Below are 15,087 nucleotides of genomic sequence, written 5' to 3'. Positions count from 1 at the left end.
CCGACTCAGGTAGCTATGTATATTGTAACGCATTGAATGGAGAGAAATTCACATGTGAAGCAACGATTCAATCTCCCACTTTCCTGGGTCATAAGACGTTAAACCTAAGTCAGCTCAGTCAATCCGCCCTTCAATATATCCGGTTTCACTTGTAAAAACAAGATCAAACAGCCACGCATGCAACATACGTCAAAAGCTCATCCATACCTTCCTCAACCCCAGACCGTTTCCTAATAAGCAACCGCGTAGCAGGATCAGGACACATATCCGAGTCAATAGTGAAGTTCCTAGACCTACCGCACCCATCAGGGAACCTCATATCGTAGTATATGAGTATAGGCGCCAGCATCATCTTCATTTCATTAGCAGGATAAAATCGGCCAGGACATGCAAATACCAGATTGTTATAGTCGGTCATGACGAAGAGCTGTCGTTGGGAATTCTCAGGTTGCTCGCACAGCCGTGAGTAGCGGGAGGCGTCGAAGGAAGCTGGCGCATCGCCTGGCACTCTAGAGGGATCGTTCAACATGGCGTTGGATGGGACCGCGATGCGTGAGCCGACTGGGACGGATATTCCGTTGGAGAGGGTTATTGATTTTGGGAGAATTCGGTTGAAGGTCACTGATATTGTTAGTCATGGGCTTGGGATAGGAAGGGCGGTTGTGACATACGCAGAAACATGGGATTAAAACGCTGCGACCCTTTCAGTAAACTATCCATCTTGCGCAAGTGATTGACCGTCAACTTGCCCCCGCCGCCATCGGCACGTAGCACATCTACCACCGCAGCTCGAAGGGGCTCGAGGTATTGTGGATGTGTACAGAGATCGTAGGTAGCTTGAGTCATGCTTAAAGTTGTGGTATGGATGGATGTCACGCTTAGAATTAACATCCGCTGGGCTAAGTCCTCGGACTCTGCTTCCTGGCCGGTGGCTGCATCCATCATCCATTGCAAAATATCCGCAGCTTAGTGTAGCCTGCCGGCTTTGCAGCCTTGATTTCTCTACGTTCACGTATTATCTCTCCGACTATCCAACGAGAGGTCGCCACATTCTGCCATAGATTGTGGTAGGGCGGCAGCAGTGGAGCGACAAGGGGTCTGAGAAAGCGAGGGAAGAAGCGCAGTGCCATGCCCGTGAGAAAGAGATTCTTGGTGTATCCCACGGTGGCCCTGAGACACTCTTCATTACGGCCTGCTTGGGCCCAAGGAATATGCGGGAGGTAATGCTAGTGATGATTCGTGAGAGGATTGGCATGATATCGACTGAGGCCAATGCATGCGGCGTGGTTGGCGGATATCACGAGAATTCTTTTGGAGCCGCGGACTTTGAGGAGGATTGTGGATGTAGTGCATTTTGAGTGGACGGGGTGTGAGGGGGAGGTGGAATATTGCCCGTAATAGAGTATATTGCAGTTCGTAAGTCGGCTTTCTGCTGGGTTCCACTTTAATTGTTTCACTCGATTTTCGTCTCTCTCATTCTTACCTTGATCCATTAAAATTTACTGGGAATACGCTGGAATACTAGAGCTTGATGGACCATCATATTGACCATCTATGCGGCGCAGCAATTAAGCCTGGGAGATAAGCTACTCAACTCCAGTTTTCATTCAAAACTTGTAACAGAATTGATGGGAAAGAGCAGAAAGGGACTGTCATGAATATTTGTGAGCAAGAAAAAGCAAGAAGAATTCGAATGAGGGAGGGAGAGAGAGGAATGTAGTATAGTAAACTACGGGGTAATTAGCAACCGAGACTTATGAACATGTGATGAATCTCGTGGAATTCGACAAGACCAGTAAGCTAGTCAGTTAGCTTGTCGAACTGATTTAACTAGCAAACGATAATAACCCGGCGTCGGAGAGATGTCCGGTATGGTGGAGCAATTGGATCAGGTCCGTGCATTTCGCGACCGAACGAACATGGGATGACTGGCAGCACTGCAGCAGAGCTGTTGTGACTTGTGAAGGTATGGAAGTTTATGCAGAGGCTGCTAGACTACTTAGATAGGTCTGGACCGAGGGCTAATATCCGACATGCTCGCTTACCCCGAGGGAACGTCAGCCAACCAGTTTTTGCATCCCGTCAATTTGGCTTTAACACCAAGCTTCAGGTCCATGCCTGATAAGGGTAAGGTATCATGTCAGGCGTCCCATGTGGCGGCCGCAGGGAAATGACTTGAAATCGTGGTGCCTTCCGGCTGGACGCTGGACGTGTCGAATTTTCCACGGGGAAACACATAACTAGTGGGAAAATCAGGCATTCCACTTCTCATCAGTCATCACAGATATGAATGGCAACAAACAACAAATCAAAGGGGATAATCAGCCCCTCTCCACTGAAGTTTGGGGGGAGCCAACTTGGGGGCCAAAAGAGTTGACTGGTTCATGGCTGATCCATCCAGCATTCCGATTGCGTTGGTGCCCCCACCCCCTTCCCGGCCATCGGATTTGATTTCCAAATCCCACCATCTCTTGTTATAACAACGGTATAGAGGTGGGTTGTTATGATAGACAGACCCTCAAAACAAAGCAATAGTAGACCTTGTTTCCTGTTCTTCGACAGAATCCAGTTGGGGAACTTTAATCCCCCTGAAAAGCCCCCAAAGTTGCGCTTTCTGACCACCTGGAAATCTGACAACAGCATCCTTCAGCTCTTCTCAGCATCTCTTGGGGCCGATCCCCATCGGATGAACATCACTCATGCCTCATTAGGCATGGCTGAGCTGCATGTCAGCGGAGTCCCAACACCCAAACCCAATCCTTGAACCCGCTCCAGGCCTGCCAGGCCATCACCATCGCCCGCCTTGCAGCAATGTGCCCCGGTCGCATTCTTTCGTTTCATAATCTCACCCTCGGCCAGCAGTCATCCTTCGTCTCGCAGCTTCTCCCTTTCTTTTTCTCTTCTTTTGCTTCCCTCCCCATCGCAGGCTGTTTATTAATGCCTGCTGAAGTATCCATGATATGATGCGACCGCTACTGCTTCCCCTATTGGGGGTATTTGTGCAGACCTCTTCTGCATCCAATCCCTATGTAATGAGCTGGTCCTCGCAGGCCTACGGTCCAGATGGCCCGTGGCAGGCCGTATCCGTCGACGTGGGCAGCAACAAGCAAACGGTCGATCTTTACCCCGGTGCCAATTATGCTAGCACGATCCTGATGAGCACTCTCTGCACGAACAAAACTCTGTCATCCACCTGCTACGCCGCTGAAGCAGGCACCTTCAACCAAAACACTTCCACCACCGCCTACACCACTCCCAGCTCCTGGGAAACAACATACTGGGCGCAGTGGCTCCGTCCAGGCCAAGACGGTTCAGATCGATCCGACCAAGCCCTACATGTACCTTCCCCAGGCGACTTGCGATGCCATCACCTCCACCATGCCGATCTCCTTCAACTCTAGCTTGGGACTATATTTTTGGGATACCACCAGCAGCGATTATTGGAATATCACGTCTTCTGCAGCATACCTCTCCTTCGTCTTCAACAAGAATGGAGTGAACAATCAGAATATTACCATCAAGATTCCCTTTTCCCAGCTCAATCTTACGCTACAAGAACCGCTGGTCGATCAAAACGTTACTTACTTCCCGTGCTTCCTCACCACCTCCACCCCGGTGCTCGGTCGTGCCTTTCTCCAGTCCGCATTCGTTGGGGTTAATTGGTTCAACGGGAACAACTCTGGCACGTGGTTCCTGGCACAAGCACCCGGCCCGGATTATGCCAGCGCAGACATCACCCGGATCGCAGTGAGTGACACGTCGCTTTCCGCCTCTAACGGTACCTGGGAGGACAGCTGGGCTAAGTACTGGGGCATCAAAACGACCGACAATTCGAGTAGCTCCAAGGGTGGTCTGTCTTCCGGGGCCAAGATTGGAATTGGCGTTGGTGTGGGAGTCGGTGGGGCAGTGTTGATCGCAGCGGGTATAGCGATCGCGTTTTGTCTTCGCCGTCGCCGCGGAGCGAGTCAAGAGGCAGCTGGAGAGCAGCGGAGATCAATGTTTAGAGGGTTTGCGGAATTGCCGGGAGGTGCTCACAGTGAAGCGGCCAAGGAGTTGGATACAAAGATGCATAAGCCGCCGCAGGAGATAATGGGTTCGCAGGTGGTAGAGCGATACGAGTTGGGCTAATTCTGATCTTGTTACGTCAAGAGATATCTATAGTATACTACGTGATACCATATATGTGCGAATATAATACCTATTTCCTTGCGTCATCATGTAGCTTGCATACGTTGTGGGTTAATCAATGGCTTTGCTCGGATAGAATCATTTGCTGCAACTTGTAGTAGCAGTCCGGATACATAGCCATTCAACAGGACTCATTTTTTCAAAACAGCTGTAGGCTGACCCAATGTATTACTCATGAACATCTGTTGTACTGATGAATTGGCGGAATTTGATCCTCGGAGATTGTGATTAGCAAACTACGTTGGATCTAGACCCGATCGGGCGCGAGCTTGGCATCAACTCTATCAAGATGGCCCCACTCCAAAAGACTGCCTCTTTGGGGTATGACACCAGATGCATCCATGGTTTGATAGAGATGTAACATTGCCAACACTATATTACAAATCCAACACATAGTACCAAAGCCCACCTATATAAGATCGAATAAAAGTCCCATTGCCCATCATCCTATTCACCTTCCACCCATCTCAAAACCCTCATCATATACTCAGCAGCCACTATACCCTCACATCAAAATGTGCCGCGACAACATCTCCCTCAATGGCTGGACCAGCACTCCCGCCAACGCCAGCCTCATCTTCCCCGACAAGCCCTTCATTCACCCACCCACCCCCGTCCCCATCACCGACATCCCCTTCCCTTCCACCGATCCTCTCATCGCCAAGACCCTCGAATCCGTCCAATCCCTCCTCCCCCACGACACCATCAACCACTCTATGCGCGTATACTACTACGGTACCCCTCCCCGTATCCCAACCCCATACACGCCCCTCACTAACAATCCTCCAAGGAATGATCCTCCTAAAACAACAATTCCCCACCAACCCCCTCTCCCCTACAACCTGGGCCCTAGCCTGCCTCCTGCACGACATCGGCACCGCCCCTACCCTCCTCACCGCAACGAACATGTCCTTCGACCTCTATGGCGGCATTTTCGCCCGCTCTATCTTAACCTCCTTCGACTGTCCCAGTGACGTTGCAGATGCCGTAGCAGAAGCTATCATCCGGCATCAGGATCTCGGTGTCGATGGGAATATTACGTTCTTGGGACAGTTGATACAGTTGGCTACAATTTATGATAATGTGGGGGAGCATCCGCAAGTTAAGGACTTTGGCGAGTTAATTCATGAGGATACGAGGAGAGAGATAAATGAGCGCTGGAAGAGGGAGGGGTGGTGTGGGGTGTTTGCTGATGTGCTGAGCGTGGAGGTGCGGGAGAAGCCGTGGTGTCATTCAACGCATATCGTCGGGTTTGAGGGGAAGGTTAGGGGGAATAAGCTTTTTGGGGAGTAGAAGGGAAGTATTAGTTTAGGGGGTATGAGGGTGGTTGATTCCACGGCATATTGCGTTCAGTTATGTGGTGATTGTGATATGGAATACGATTAGGATATTATCAATTGATATATTGGATTCTTCCAAGCTTTGCTCTACTTACGGACAAAGAGTGTTCACACAAAGATATGTTATAATGTTGTAAACAAGGAAGTTGTAGCCCATTCATCCTTCTTTGTGTACCATGCTGTCGAATCTATGTTGGCTCTATCCTCTTTTATCCATTGTTTGGGTCGGAGTAGCCCAGGTTGGAATTAGGTTGTCTTTTTATCCGTGTATGGTCACGGAAATCGAGAACCTCTCAAGTTGTGGAGAATGTTCTGCACCTGCCGTGGTGCAACCCTTTTCTCGTAGGATTATTGGGACCCGCCATGATTAGCTCACGACTGCCATATAATTGAAAGAATGCCAATGGATATCATGAGAAACAAAGCAGAGAGAAAACTTTGGTGGCCGAGACCACCGTACTACTATTATATAGTGACTCTGTCTTCACACTGTTTTGTCCTCCATTCATTCCACTCACAATAAGCAATAGCCAGCCTTCCTAATACTCACTGACTCTAACAACGAGCGTCAAAAACTACGTCGAAACTCAAAATGGCACAGGGCTCAGGTAGACCGCTTGAAGAGCTGCCCGTCGAGCTCCTTCAAGCGATCCTCGCTGCCGCGCCAGACATCAAAACCCTGGAGGCCGCCGTCATGACCGGACCATGCCTGTATAACGCCTTCAAAGGAGCAGAAGAGTTTATCGTGCGTTCAGTCGTGCTACGCCAATTCGACGCTGATCTTCTGCATGATGTCTTAGCAACTCACGCATCCAGCAAAACCCAGGACTGGTCCATCGACCAGGCAGAAAAGTTCTTTACGTCATACTTTGCCCGCGACCAACACCACTTCGTCGACTCTATGGAATGGAAACTCTCTCAGGCTCGCTCGATAGGCCGATTTGACGGGACCGTGCAGTACTTTGTCGACCATATAGTGACAAAATTCTTGTCTACCTACACCTACTGGAATGACACCCAAGTTGTTCCGCCAACCAAATTGGAGAGAAACCGGATTAGTCGAAGTCTGTATCGATTTGAAACATTTTGCAATTTGTACCCGTTCTGGAAATATGCACTGAGATATGACACCGGCAAACTATATATCGATAACTTTGCACCATGGGAAAACGAACAATTAGTCTGCGTTTCCGAGTCCCTATATAAAAATTTCATCCTCCCAGGTATGTTTCATCTTTCTTCTTCTATTTTTTTCCGATGACATTATTCTATCAGAACTGACTCTGAGAAAACAAATCCTAGTTCTTTTGGACCCCAAACTCAGATCCAATTGGCCAGAGCCTATACCCCAATTTACTTCGTGGATCTTTCAATCATACGTAGAGTCTCACTTGTTTCGCGGCCTTACTCATATTCGACGATTCGCGCTGGAGAAGGACACGGACTTACAACAGATTGCGCAAGTCATACGTGTAACACGACTCGACGGTATGGTGTTCCACTCCTTCATCAATGACATGACTCGTTTGCTCGGGCGGAAGGAAACGCCTAATCTCGATGATTTTAATCCCGAGGACGAAGAAAAGTACATTCCTCGGCCATGGTTCCGTGACCCAGACAGTGGGCCAGAAGATATATGGCGATGGGCCAATCAATGGAACCCGCGGAAACACTTTTTTGCTGCTCGCAATGCGCAAAATTTGCGGTCGTGGCTGTATGTGATGTGGGATCGATGGCGTATTGACGAGATGCGTGTTTTGAATAAATCGCGGCCGTGGCCTTACGGTGATCGGTAGATTTCTTTTCAGCCATGAGAAAGACGGCGGCTGAAGTGCCCAGCATTGCTATATTCGTAAGGCAGACTAGCCCAATACTACATCCTCGTGGAATCTGGTGGTAGGGGATATCCCTTTTGAATGCCCTGTAATGATCGCGGTAGTATTGTCTAGGTCCGGAGAGTGTGATTTTCAGCAGCCCACTTCCTTCGGATTCTTTTGCTCATATAGTAGGCATATTTCGATATATCTCTCTAGCCCCTCAGTTTCTGTCAATATCATAAAATTGTCGCCCGAAAAAAAAAGATGCTTCACCTAATGATGCGGCTCTATTACCGTCTTCGTGGTCTAAACCACAGCAGATTCAGTCTGCACTTAAAACAAACATCCCACCAATTCTGACCAACTAACATGACAACACCATCGTAAATCCACAAATTCAACCCTAATAAGGCCATACCTTTTCATGCAGTTCCCGTTGTTGATCTCCCTCAGCTAAATTGATAAACTCGCTCTTAAAGTACTCACTCACCATCTTGGCATGCTCATACTCCTCCGGTCGGACCATCCCTCCGATCGGAATAAGTCCTTCTTCTAACTGCTGAACGATGTTTAAAAGCCCCCCAATTAATTCCCTTTCGCATTCATGTTCAGCTAGCTCATAGACATTAAAGTCAGCCGGGCATGGTGCGTCGTCTTGCCGGAGTTGGTCCCAGTATGCGGCAACCTTGATCAAAGACTCACGCAGTGAGAAAGTGTCCTCGCGTTCCCAACATCCAGATATCAGATTAATGGGGGTGACTCGTGTCGATAGATATGGGTCGTTGAATGCCTCAGCTCGGGATGGATTCAACTTTTCTGTTACTTTGTAGTAGTATTCGAGTAGCTCCTTTTCCCTGCTTCTTTGTTCTTCGCTGCCTGGGCTAAGTGAGAGTTCCAGCATTTGCGGGTGAGGATGTTGTAAAAATGATGGCGTTATGGCTGCGAGTTGTCAGTCTATGATGGAAGTGATCCGGTGTGTTTCTGGGTCGATGAATATATTGTCGAGGTGGAAGTCTGGATGTGACAGCGTATTAATGTTGTCATATTCAGAGCAGGGCTGCTTTGGTACTAGGTGTGGGGCAATGTCGAGATAGCGCTGGAGAAGAGCCAGGTACTCGTTGGAATTTCCTGGAGTCTCTGTTGACCGGTAGTAGTTCATTCTTGGCTTTGCATGGCATCTTGCCCAGTTCAGTTCGTTACTTCCAAGAGCAGTCACGTAATGGATAGGGTTGGTCCCTGGTCGGTTGTCAGTAGAGTTGATATCGAAAGAGAGGTTCTACCTCTTTGGAAGATAAGTCCATGTCTTACATGGTCCTCTATCCAGTTTCATCGAATGTCTTTCGCCATTCCATAAATTTCGGTCATTAGATGGTCCAATTCCGAAGCAGGACAGCTGCCTGCAATCCTCTATCTTCAGCCCTGGCGATATGCTAAGCATAATATCAAGGCCTTTAACATCAGGAACTTTCGATTTGAGGTCGGGCGTGTAGTAAAGGCACCCTTGCATGTGGAACGATACAGATGCCAGTTTCCTCTCTATTTCAACAATTTGGTCAATGATTCCAAATTGTGACGACCTGGACATTCGGCCCCACAGGCTCCCAAGGGAATGTCCTTCGGCCTTCGCCTCGATAATATATTCGGCTTTATCGAACTTGATGAATCCGCTGACCAGGCATAAATACGTGGGACTGGGATCCCCAAGACCTCCCGAGCCTGGGGTCCGTCAGTATCTTGTTTGAAAGCAAATGGAAGGCTACATACGAAATGGCGAGTTGCCACTTCAGAAGCTGTTGTATAGAAAGGAGGGCCTGCGTTCGGGTTTGGTAACCTGGCAACTAGTTCCTCGCCATTATTCATGGTTAAGACAAATGCCTTATTGTATTGTCCTTCCAAGCATTTCAATACCTTCACACCTATTTCGCGCGGTTAGAATATGAATACGATGCCAGCAGGTAATGTGAAGCTCACATTGTGTTCCGTTGCGGCCGGTCGCTTGAACGGCTGCTTCAAGAAGATTATCTAGGTTGAAGTCACGGTACCTTGCGGCTAGGTGTTTGCAATCTCCACTCCTAAATAGAACAATGAGATTCCATACAGCCAGTGCACAGTTTGTGAGATACGTACAACCATTTGTACCGCTGGTATCTGAAAATTTCATCGTTATTCATGTGTACTTCTATTCTCCATTAGCTGTATGCGCACTATGAAGGCAAAGAGAGGTTACCTGAGCCATCTTCCAGGAGCCTGACCAGCACTGGCTTGGTTCCAGAGCATATGGCTGTGTAGGTAGTAAAATGGTGTCTGACAACGCGTGGCACAGTCCTACTGGTAACGAGAAAGAATGATAGCCTTGAAGGCTGCATGTCTACATTGTGCACCATTGATTGAAGGTCTCATCCCTGGATAGTGTCGGCCTTAGATACTGTTTTGGGTTGCCGGCACGTGGTACTAAGACTGGATAAGCTCTGTCACGTGAAATGCTTGACTCTCATCTTAGGCATCAGCCATACTCACTGTATCTCCTCTTTGACTTTATCCTACAACTCAATTCATTTATCGGAAATCTTAGTCTTTCTAGGCTCCCTAAGGGAGGTAGTAACCTCACATCGATTTCCTACAGTTTCATGCACACAGACACTCAGTTTAGCATCTCACGAGGATGGTTTACAGCGGGAAGCCAAGTCTAGCCTGCGAACGCTGTCGCCCGCGGCGCTTGAAGGTACCGGCGTGTCTCTAATTTTTTGATTTATTCTACTTTACCATCTATGTGATTAGCCATCATGTACATTGGCAGACGCCGAGAGGGGCAGAGTGAATGGTCCAAATATTGAAATAAGCTAAACAAAAACTGCAATCCAATAGTGCGATTGGGGCAAACCAGCATGCTCCCAGTGCATTCGGGCCAAAGTTGACTGTCCCGGGTATCGATCTGCTTTGGAGTATACCTTTCGTGACCAAAGTCGTGATGTTATTCGCAAGGCACAACTCAAAGCCGAAAAGGAATCCAAAGAAATTAGCAAGCGACAAAAGCGGACCGTCAAGGGTAACAGCAACCAAATGCTGACTTACTCGCCTTCACCTTCCTCAAGCCTATCGCATCCAACCGCAGAACTGGCGAAGGGATATATCTTTGTGAATTACATTGCCAAGGGTGATCTAGGGGCGTATATGCCGTACCTTTCGTCCTTAACAAACCACCTGGAGAGCTCCGCTGTGAACGATGCTCTTACGGCTGCTGGTCTGGCGGCCTTGTCCAATATCCATAGGTCTCCCCAGATGATGTATACAGCCCGTAAACACTATATGACTGCGTTGTCGCAAACTAATAACTCTCTCGGTAACGCGCATTTGCGTACGAGGGATGAAACTTTAGCAACAGTGGTGCTATTGAGCATGTTTGAAGTGAGAGATTCACCTGAGTAGCAACGTGGCTTATGTTAACGAGATTCCTCCCAGGTATTGACCTGCGGCGATGACCTCTTTATGACAAGATGGATAAAGCACTTAGATGGCGCGGCAATTTTGATTGAGACCAGGGGTCGAGAGCAATTATCTCGACCGGAAGGATTGGCGCTATTCAGTCAGTTACGTACCCAGATAGTGAGTTAACCTAGTCCGATTCTCAGCTATATCTCTTTCAATGGGACAGATATAAAGCCTATTCGGAGAAGATACTAATCAGAAGCTATCTAGGTGCTCAGTCATGTGTATCGGCAAAAGCATACCTCGGCAATCATTCGTAGTCTCAGTCAAGAAGCAGCAAAATACCGACTGAATAAAGATGATGCAATCATCGATCGACTCAGTGGCATAACAATTCCACTCGGGGATCTCTGTGCAGACATCCAGGAGGGTACAATAAGCTGCCCTTCGGACATTGTGCGTTGTGCCTTGGAATTAGACGCACAGCTCCAATCGATAATGTCCGATATACCTGCTTCAATGGGCTACAGGACTGTCAACGCTGCCCTAGCTCACAGAATGTCTATGGTTAACACTGTTTGGGGAGTCCAATATCACACTTACCGAGATATTACCGTGAGTAGCTTCTGGAACAACTATCGATCTGCCAGGCTGGTACTCCTGGACTTGATTGTTGAAGCAATCAAAGCCATGAACACACCCTTGCTCGACAACAAAAAAGAGGCGCATCATCATTTATTGCGACAATGCCAGGAAATATCCCGTCAATTAGTTGAGGATATTTGCGCAAGTGTACCATTTCATCTCGGATCAGTGGTGGATGACAACCATGTCGACAAAACGTCCAATCATCCAACCTTTCGAAGCTCTTCAGACGCAGATAGGCATCATGCGCCTCCATTTGTAGTTCCAGCGGCCGGTGGGTTTGCCTTAATGTGGCCTTTGTTGATTGCTGCAGATTCTGGCTATGCGTCCAAGGAACTTCGAGCTTGGATCATAGATTGTTTAAACAAAATTGGCCGTTCTATGGGAATCAACCAGGCGTTAGCGATGGCACAACTGGTACAAGAGGGCGAGAGCACGCGGGCCTGGCTATCTCCGGAGTATTCTTCACCGGAACAAGACGACCAGGAGGGGGCAGTAGGGAACGAAGCCAGAGCTCTACAGGCAGATGACAACGCCTTCCGCTTCTCTACACTGACTTAGTATTATTCAGGCATAAAAAAGTTTTTCGACTCTTCGACTTCCCAAACAACAAATGCGTTTGAATGTAATATGGCAAAAAATCAACATTATAATCAAACTCTCGACTTCCAGACTTTTGTTTGCCTCATTTCTCGCGACATGGTAGACGCGACTACCGGGAGCCGTTGCATTCGGCTAAACTGGCTCGCACCCGCCAAGGCTATGAGCATTGCGAGGATCAAGAGGCGAAGTATGGAACTGCATATTCCCGGACTGATATGACGGTCTCTGAGATATTGAATCTGTCCTGTTCGCTGCGACTTCAGAACGAGGAGTAAACACGCCCAGCACGGTGTACATCAGAACCACAAGGAATTCCTCAATAGTGGCCATGCAAAGCCGGATAGTCACATTTCCATCGACCAAGGAAAATTGACGGTCATGGCTGAAATCGGTGATAAAACTGTACAGCAGACGACAAGCGATCAACGGTAACGCTGACAGAACCACGCCGACGATACGCTTTTGGCTTGGTGTCATCCGAGGGAGGTCCCTGGCTGTTGTCGACCACAGGATGCAAAGCACGATATATATTGCGAGGAACAGTATGATTCCAGCTCTGGTTTCGTTTTGTCCTTCAGAATGGCCCGATTTGTTCGACGAGTATTGATTTATTCCGCCGATGATCGAAAGAATCAACGCAATAAGGGCTGGGATATGGAGTAACTGAACTACTTTGCTGCGACAAGAGATAGCGGTTGCTTTCTTGTTATAGATTCCTAGACTAAATTCAACTGTGTCAGCTTCAAAACTTCCCCGGATCAAGTATTGGTTCTTACATCTTCGTTGCGACAATGCTGAAGGAACTCAATCTTTGAAATAGTGAAGTGGCTTGGGAGCCTTCGGCTGATGGCCCATATAGACGATTAACTCGGCAATCGCAACACCTTTTTCTGTGACGACAGTCATTCTTGGTATTGATCCGACTAAGACGCGGACAGAATGACACGATGATTTTCCCTTTCTTTATCTTCCCAGTGACTTGAATGAATCAAATTTTGTATCATCAAAGCTCCGAGCTACAGCACGGCCGGATGCGGCCTTTATAGACAAGCCATCCAAGAAAGTTTACCCTGAAGACTTCTCTTTCATGAAAGACTTTAAAGTCTCGTATGCCCGTACGAAACACATTACCGCTTTTGGCAAGTAACCTCGCTCGGTGGCCTGAGACATGGCCCTACAAGGACAAGGCAACAGCATCGGATCGGAGGAATTCTCCGTGTGATACGTTAAAACTCAGTTCTCGACTAATGCCAAGCTACGTACCAAAATGCTTGTATGAGCGCGGCCCTTTTTCTATTATTATGGGCGATGCCTAATTGACGTGGGGCTGAGTCCACGTTGCAAGGCTTCGTTTTCTTTGGCTTTTTGAGCTGCCGGCTACTCCGCGTTACCGCATCGGGAAATTCTAGTCGTGCCTACGAATCACTTTCCGGATTAGGGTTAGCTTCATCTGCATATAAGATGCTGCTACGATTGATCGACTTTCGACCTGATGGGGACATCGGAATATGACTGCATCGGGATACGGCTACGTGCGACACATTTATCCTATTAGATGCACTGCAGAGAATCATGGTTCGGGCACAGAAGCTCAGAGAGGCGCAGCTCAGCGCTGTCAATGCGTCTGATGTCAGTACTTGTCCGAGTTGCAGTTATATAAGATCAATGAGTTGGGCAGAGAAAATATAAATATCGCTGCTCATCTCAATCATTCAATCGAATTCTACATTGCCCATCTGAAGCATTCAAATCTCGTTTAGAAGCTCAGCTGAGAAGACACAGGAGACCCGGTAGCTTCAACTTCACATTTAAGATGCTCTCCCACAAAATCCTCTGCCTAGCCTCTCTCATAGGGCTAACTCTAGCCCTCCCCAAAGCCAGATCCCCCAAGCTCGACTCCAACCCCATCCCCGGCGAATCCCCCCTCTTCGCAACATACACCGGCAAGCCCACCCCCATCCCAGCCAACTACACCCGAGTCATCCCAGCAACAACCTCCGGCCCCGCCGGTCCCGACGACCTCCTCTTCCAAAACCTCCTCAGCGCCGAATGGATCATCTATTCCTTCTACCAACAAGGCGTCGAAGCCTTCACCCCCTCCTCCTTCAGTGACCTTGGCTACCCAAATAACACCTACGACCGCATCGCCGAAATCCGCGACAACGAAGCCGGCCACATCCGCATCTTCCAAGACGAAATCTCCTCTACATCCCTGAAACCAGGCCCCTGCAACTACAGCTTCGGCTTCGACAACGACCCAGAAACCTTCCTCGCCCTTCAAGTCTATATCGAAGTCAACAGCATGGCTTTCCTGACTGGCCTCGTCCGTGAATCCAACACAATTGATACCAGCTCCGCACTCGTCGCCGTTGCCGAGGTCGAGACCCGTCACAACGTCTGGTCCCTCATTGATATCTGGGATGTGAGTCCCTTCGCTGGACCTGCGGATACGGTGTACCCGTACGCGAACCAAATCCTGGCGTTGACGGATTCCTTCGTCGTGTCGGGGAGTTGTCCTTCAGAGAACCCGGAGTATCCGTACCCGAATCAGAATTTGCCGGAGATTGGTTTTGTGACGAATACTACTACTGGGCATCCCGGATCGAAGATTCAGTTGGAATTTAGTAATGATCCTGGGTTTACGGAGGGAGGGGATTACTATGCGGTGTTTTTTCATGGGGTGCTGAATATTAGTGTGCCGTTTGATATCAAAACTAATGAGACGGTTATTCCGGGGGTATTTGATAAGGGAGCGGGTATTATTGCTCTCGCTGTGGCTGATGAGGCTGGGGCGCCGACGGAGGACAGTGTACTTGCTGGGCCGTTGTTGTTGTTGCAGCAGCCGGAGAAGTTAACTCTTTTGGAGCCTTGATTTAGTTGTGATGGATGAAATGGGGAGTTGGTATTGGCTTGAGGGGTGTGCGATGAAGTGATGGGTGTTGGGGATGAGTAAGATGCAGTCAGATTTGTGACGATTATAAATGCGATGTCCAATTGCCATGAGATATTATGCAACATGGATCCTGTAGATATCCCGCCATAGCCACACTAGGCTGTAGTATTCTCGT

The 15,087-nt window shown here is 48.5% G+C and overlaps 8 protein-coding genes across 8 annotated transcripts; 5 read left to right on the top strand and 3 right to left on the bottom strand.

The window, feature by feature from the left end:
• Positions 1-88: 88 nt before the first annotated feature.
• AKAW2_80771S (cytochrome P450) lies at positions 89-945 on the bottom strand (the record flags this gene model as incomplete). Its single annotated transcript, XM_041681828.1, has 3 exons — positions 89-104; positions 189-621; positions 672-945. The coding sequence occupies 3 exons, from the start codon at positions 943-945 to the stop codon at positions 89-91; spliced, it is 723 nt and encodes a 240-aa protein (XP_041548732.1).
• Positions 946-3,336: 2,391 nt separating this feature from the next.
• On the top strand, positions 3,337-4,128 carry AKAW2_80770A (uncharacterized protein; the record flags this gene model as incomplete). The annotated part of the gene is made up of 1 exon (XM_041681827.1): positions 3,337-4,128. The coding sequence occupies one exon, from the start codon at positions 3,337-3,339 to the stop codon at positions 4,126-4,128; it is 792 nt and encodes a 263-aa protein (XP_041548731.1).
• A 575-nt stretch (positions 4,129-4,703) lies between these two features.
• On the top strand, positions 4,704-5,481 carry AKAW2_80769A (uncharacterized protein; the record flags this gene model as incomplete). Its single annotated transcript, XM_041681826.1, has 2 exons — positions 4,704-4,923; positions 4,979-5,481. 2 exons carry the CDS (start codon positions 4,704-4,706, stop codon positions 5,479-5,481), a joined length of 723 nt encoding a protein of 240 aa, XP_041548730.1.
• A 639-nt stretch (positions 5,482-6,120) lies between these two features.
• Positions 6,121-7,324, top strand: AKAW2_80768A (uncharacterized protein; the record flags this gene model as incomplete). The annotated part of the gene is made up of 2 exons (XM_041681825.1): positions 6,121-6,751; positions 6,831-7,324. 2 exons carry the CDS (start codon positions 6,121-6,123, stop codon positions 7,322-7,324), a joined length of 1,125 nt encoding a protein of 374 aa, XP_041548729.1.
• A 424-nt stretch (positions 7,325-7,748) lies between these two features.
• Positions 7,749-8,246, bottom strand: AKAW2_80767S (uncharacterized protein; the record flags this gene model as incomplete). Its single annotated transcript, XM_041681824.1, has 1 exon — positions 7,749-8,246. The coding sequence occupies one exon, from the start codon at positions 8,244-8,246 to the stop codon at positions 7,749-7,751; it is 498 nt and encodes a 165-aa protein (XP_041548728.1).
• A 635-nt stretch (positions 8,247-8,881) lies between these two features.
• On the bottom strand, positions 8,882-9,729 carry AKAW2_80766S (uncharacterized protein; the record flags this gene model as incomplete). The annotated part of the gene is made up of 5 exons (XM_041681823.1): positions 8,882-9,061; positions 9,110-9,261; positions 9,317-9,417; positions 9,473-9,524; positions 9,573-9,729. The coding sequence occupies 5 exons, from the start codon at positions 9,727-9,729 to the stop codon at positions 8,882-8,884; spliced, it is 642 nt and encodes a 213-aa protein (XP_041548727.1).
• Positions 9,730-10,007: 278 nt separating this feature from the next.
• On the top strand, positions 10,008-11,977 carry AKAW2_80765A (Zn(II)2Cys6 transcription factor; the record flags this gene model as incomplete). The annotated part of the gene is made up of 4 exons (XM_041681821.1): positions 10,008-10,067; positions 10,211-10,750; positions 10,805-10,948; positions 11,042-11,977. The coding sequence occupies 4 exons, from the start codon at positions 10,008-10,010 to the stop codon at positions 11,975-11,977; spliced, it is 1,680 nt and encodes a 559-aa protein (XP_041548726.1).
• Positions 11,978-13,574: 1,597 nt separating this feature from the next.
• On the top strand, positions 13,575-14,891 carry AKAW2_80764A (uncharacterized protein; the record flags this gene model as incomplete). The annotated part of the gene is made up of 2 exons (XM_041681820.1): positions 13,575-13,648; positions 13,802-14,891. 2 exons carry the CDS (start codon positions 13,575-13,577, stop codon positions 14,889-14,891), a joined length of 1,164 nt encoding a protein of 387 aa, XP_041548725.1.
• Positions 14,892-15,087: the final 196 nt, after the last annotated feature.

The sequence above is a fragment of the Aspergillus luchuensis genome, chromosome 8 (genome assembly GCF_016861625.1).
Source record: "Aspergillus luchuensis IFO 4308 DNA, chromosome 8, nearly complete sequence".
Lineage (NCBI taxonomy): Eukaryota > Fungi > Ascomycota > Eurotiomycetes > Eurotiales > Aspergillaceae > Aspergillus > Aspergillus luchuensis.
The sequence above is the reverse complement of the archived record's forward strand: the minus strand, read 5'-3'. Positions and strand labels throughout refer to the sequence as shown.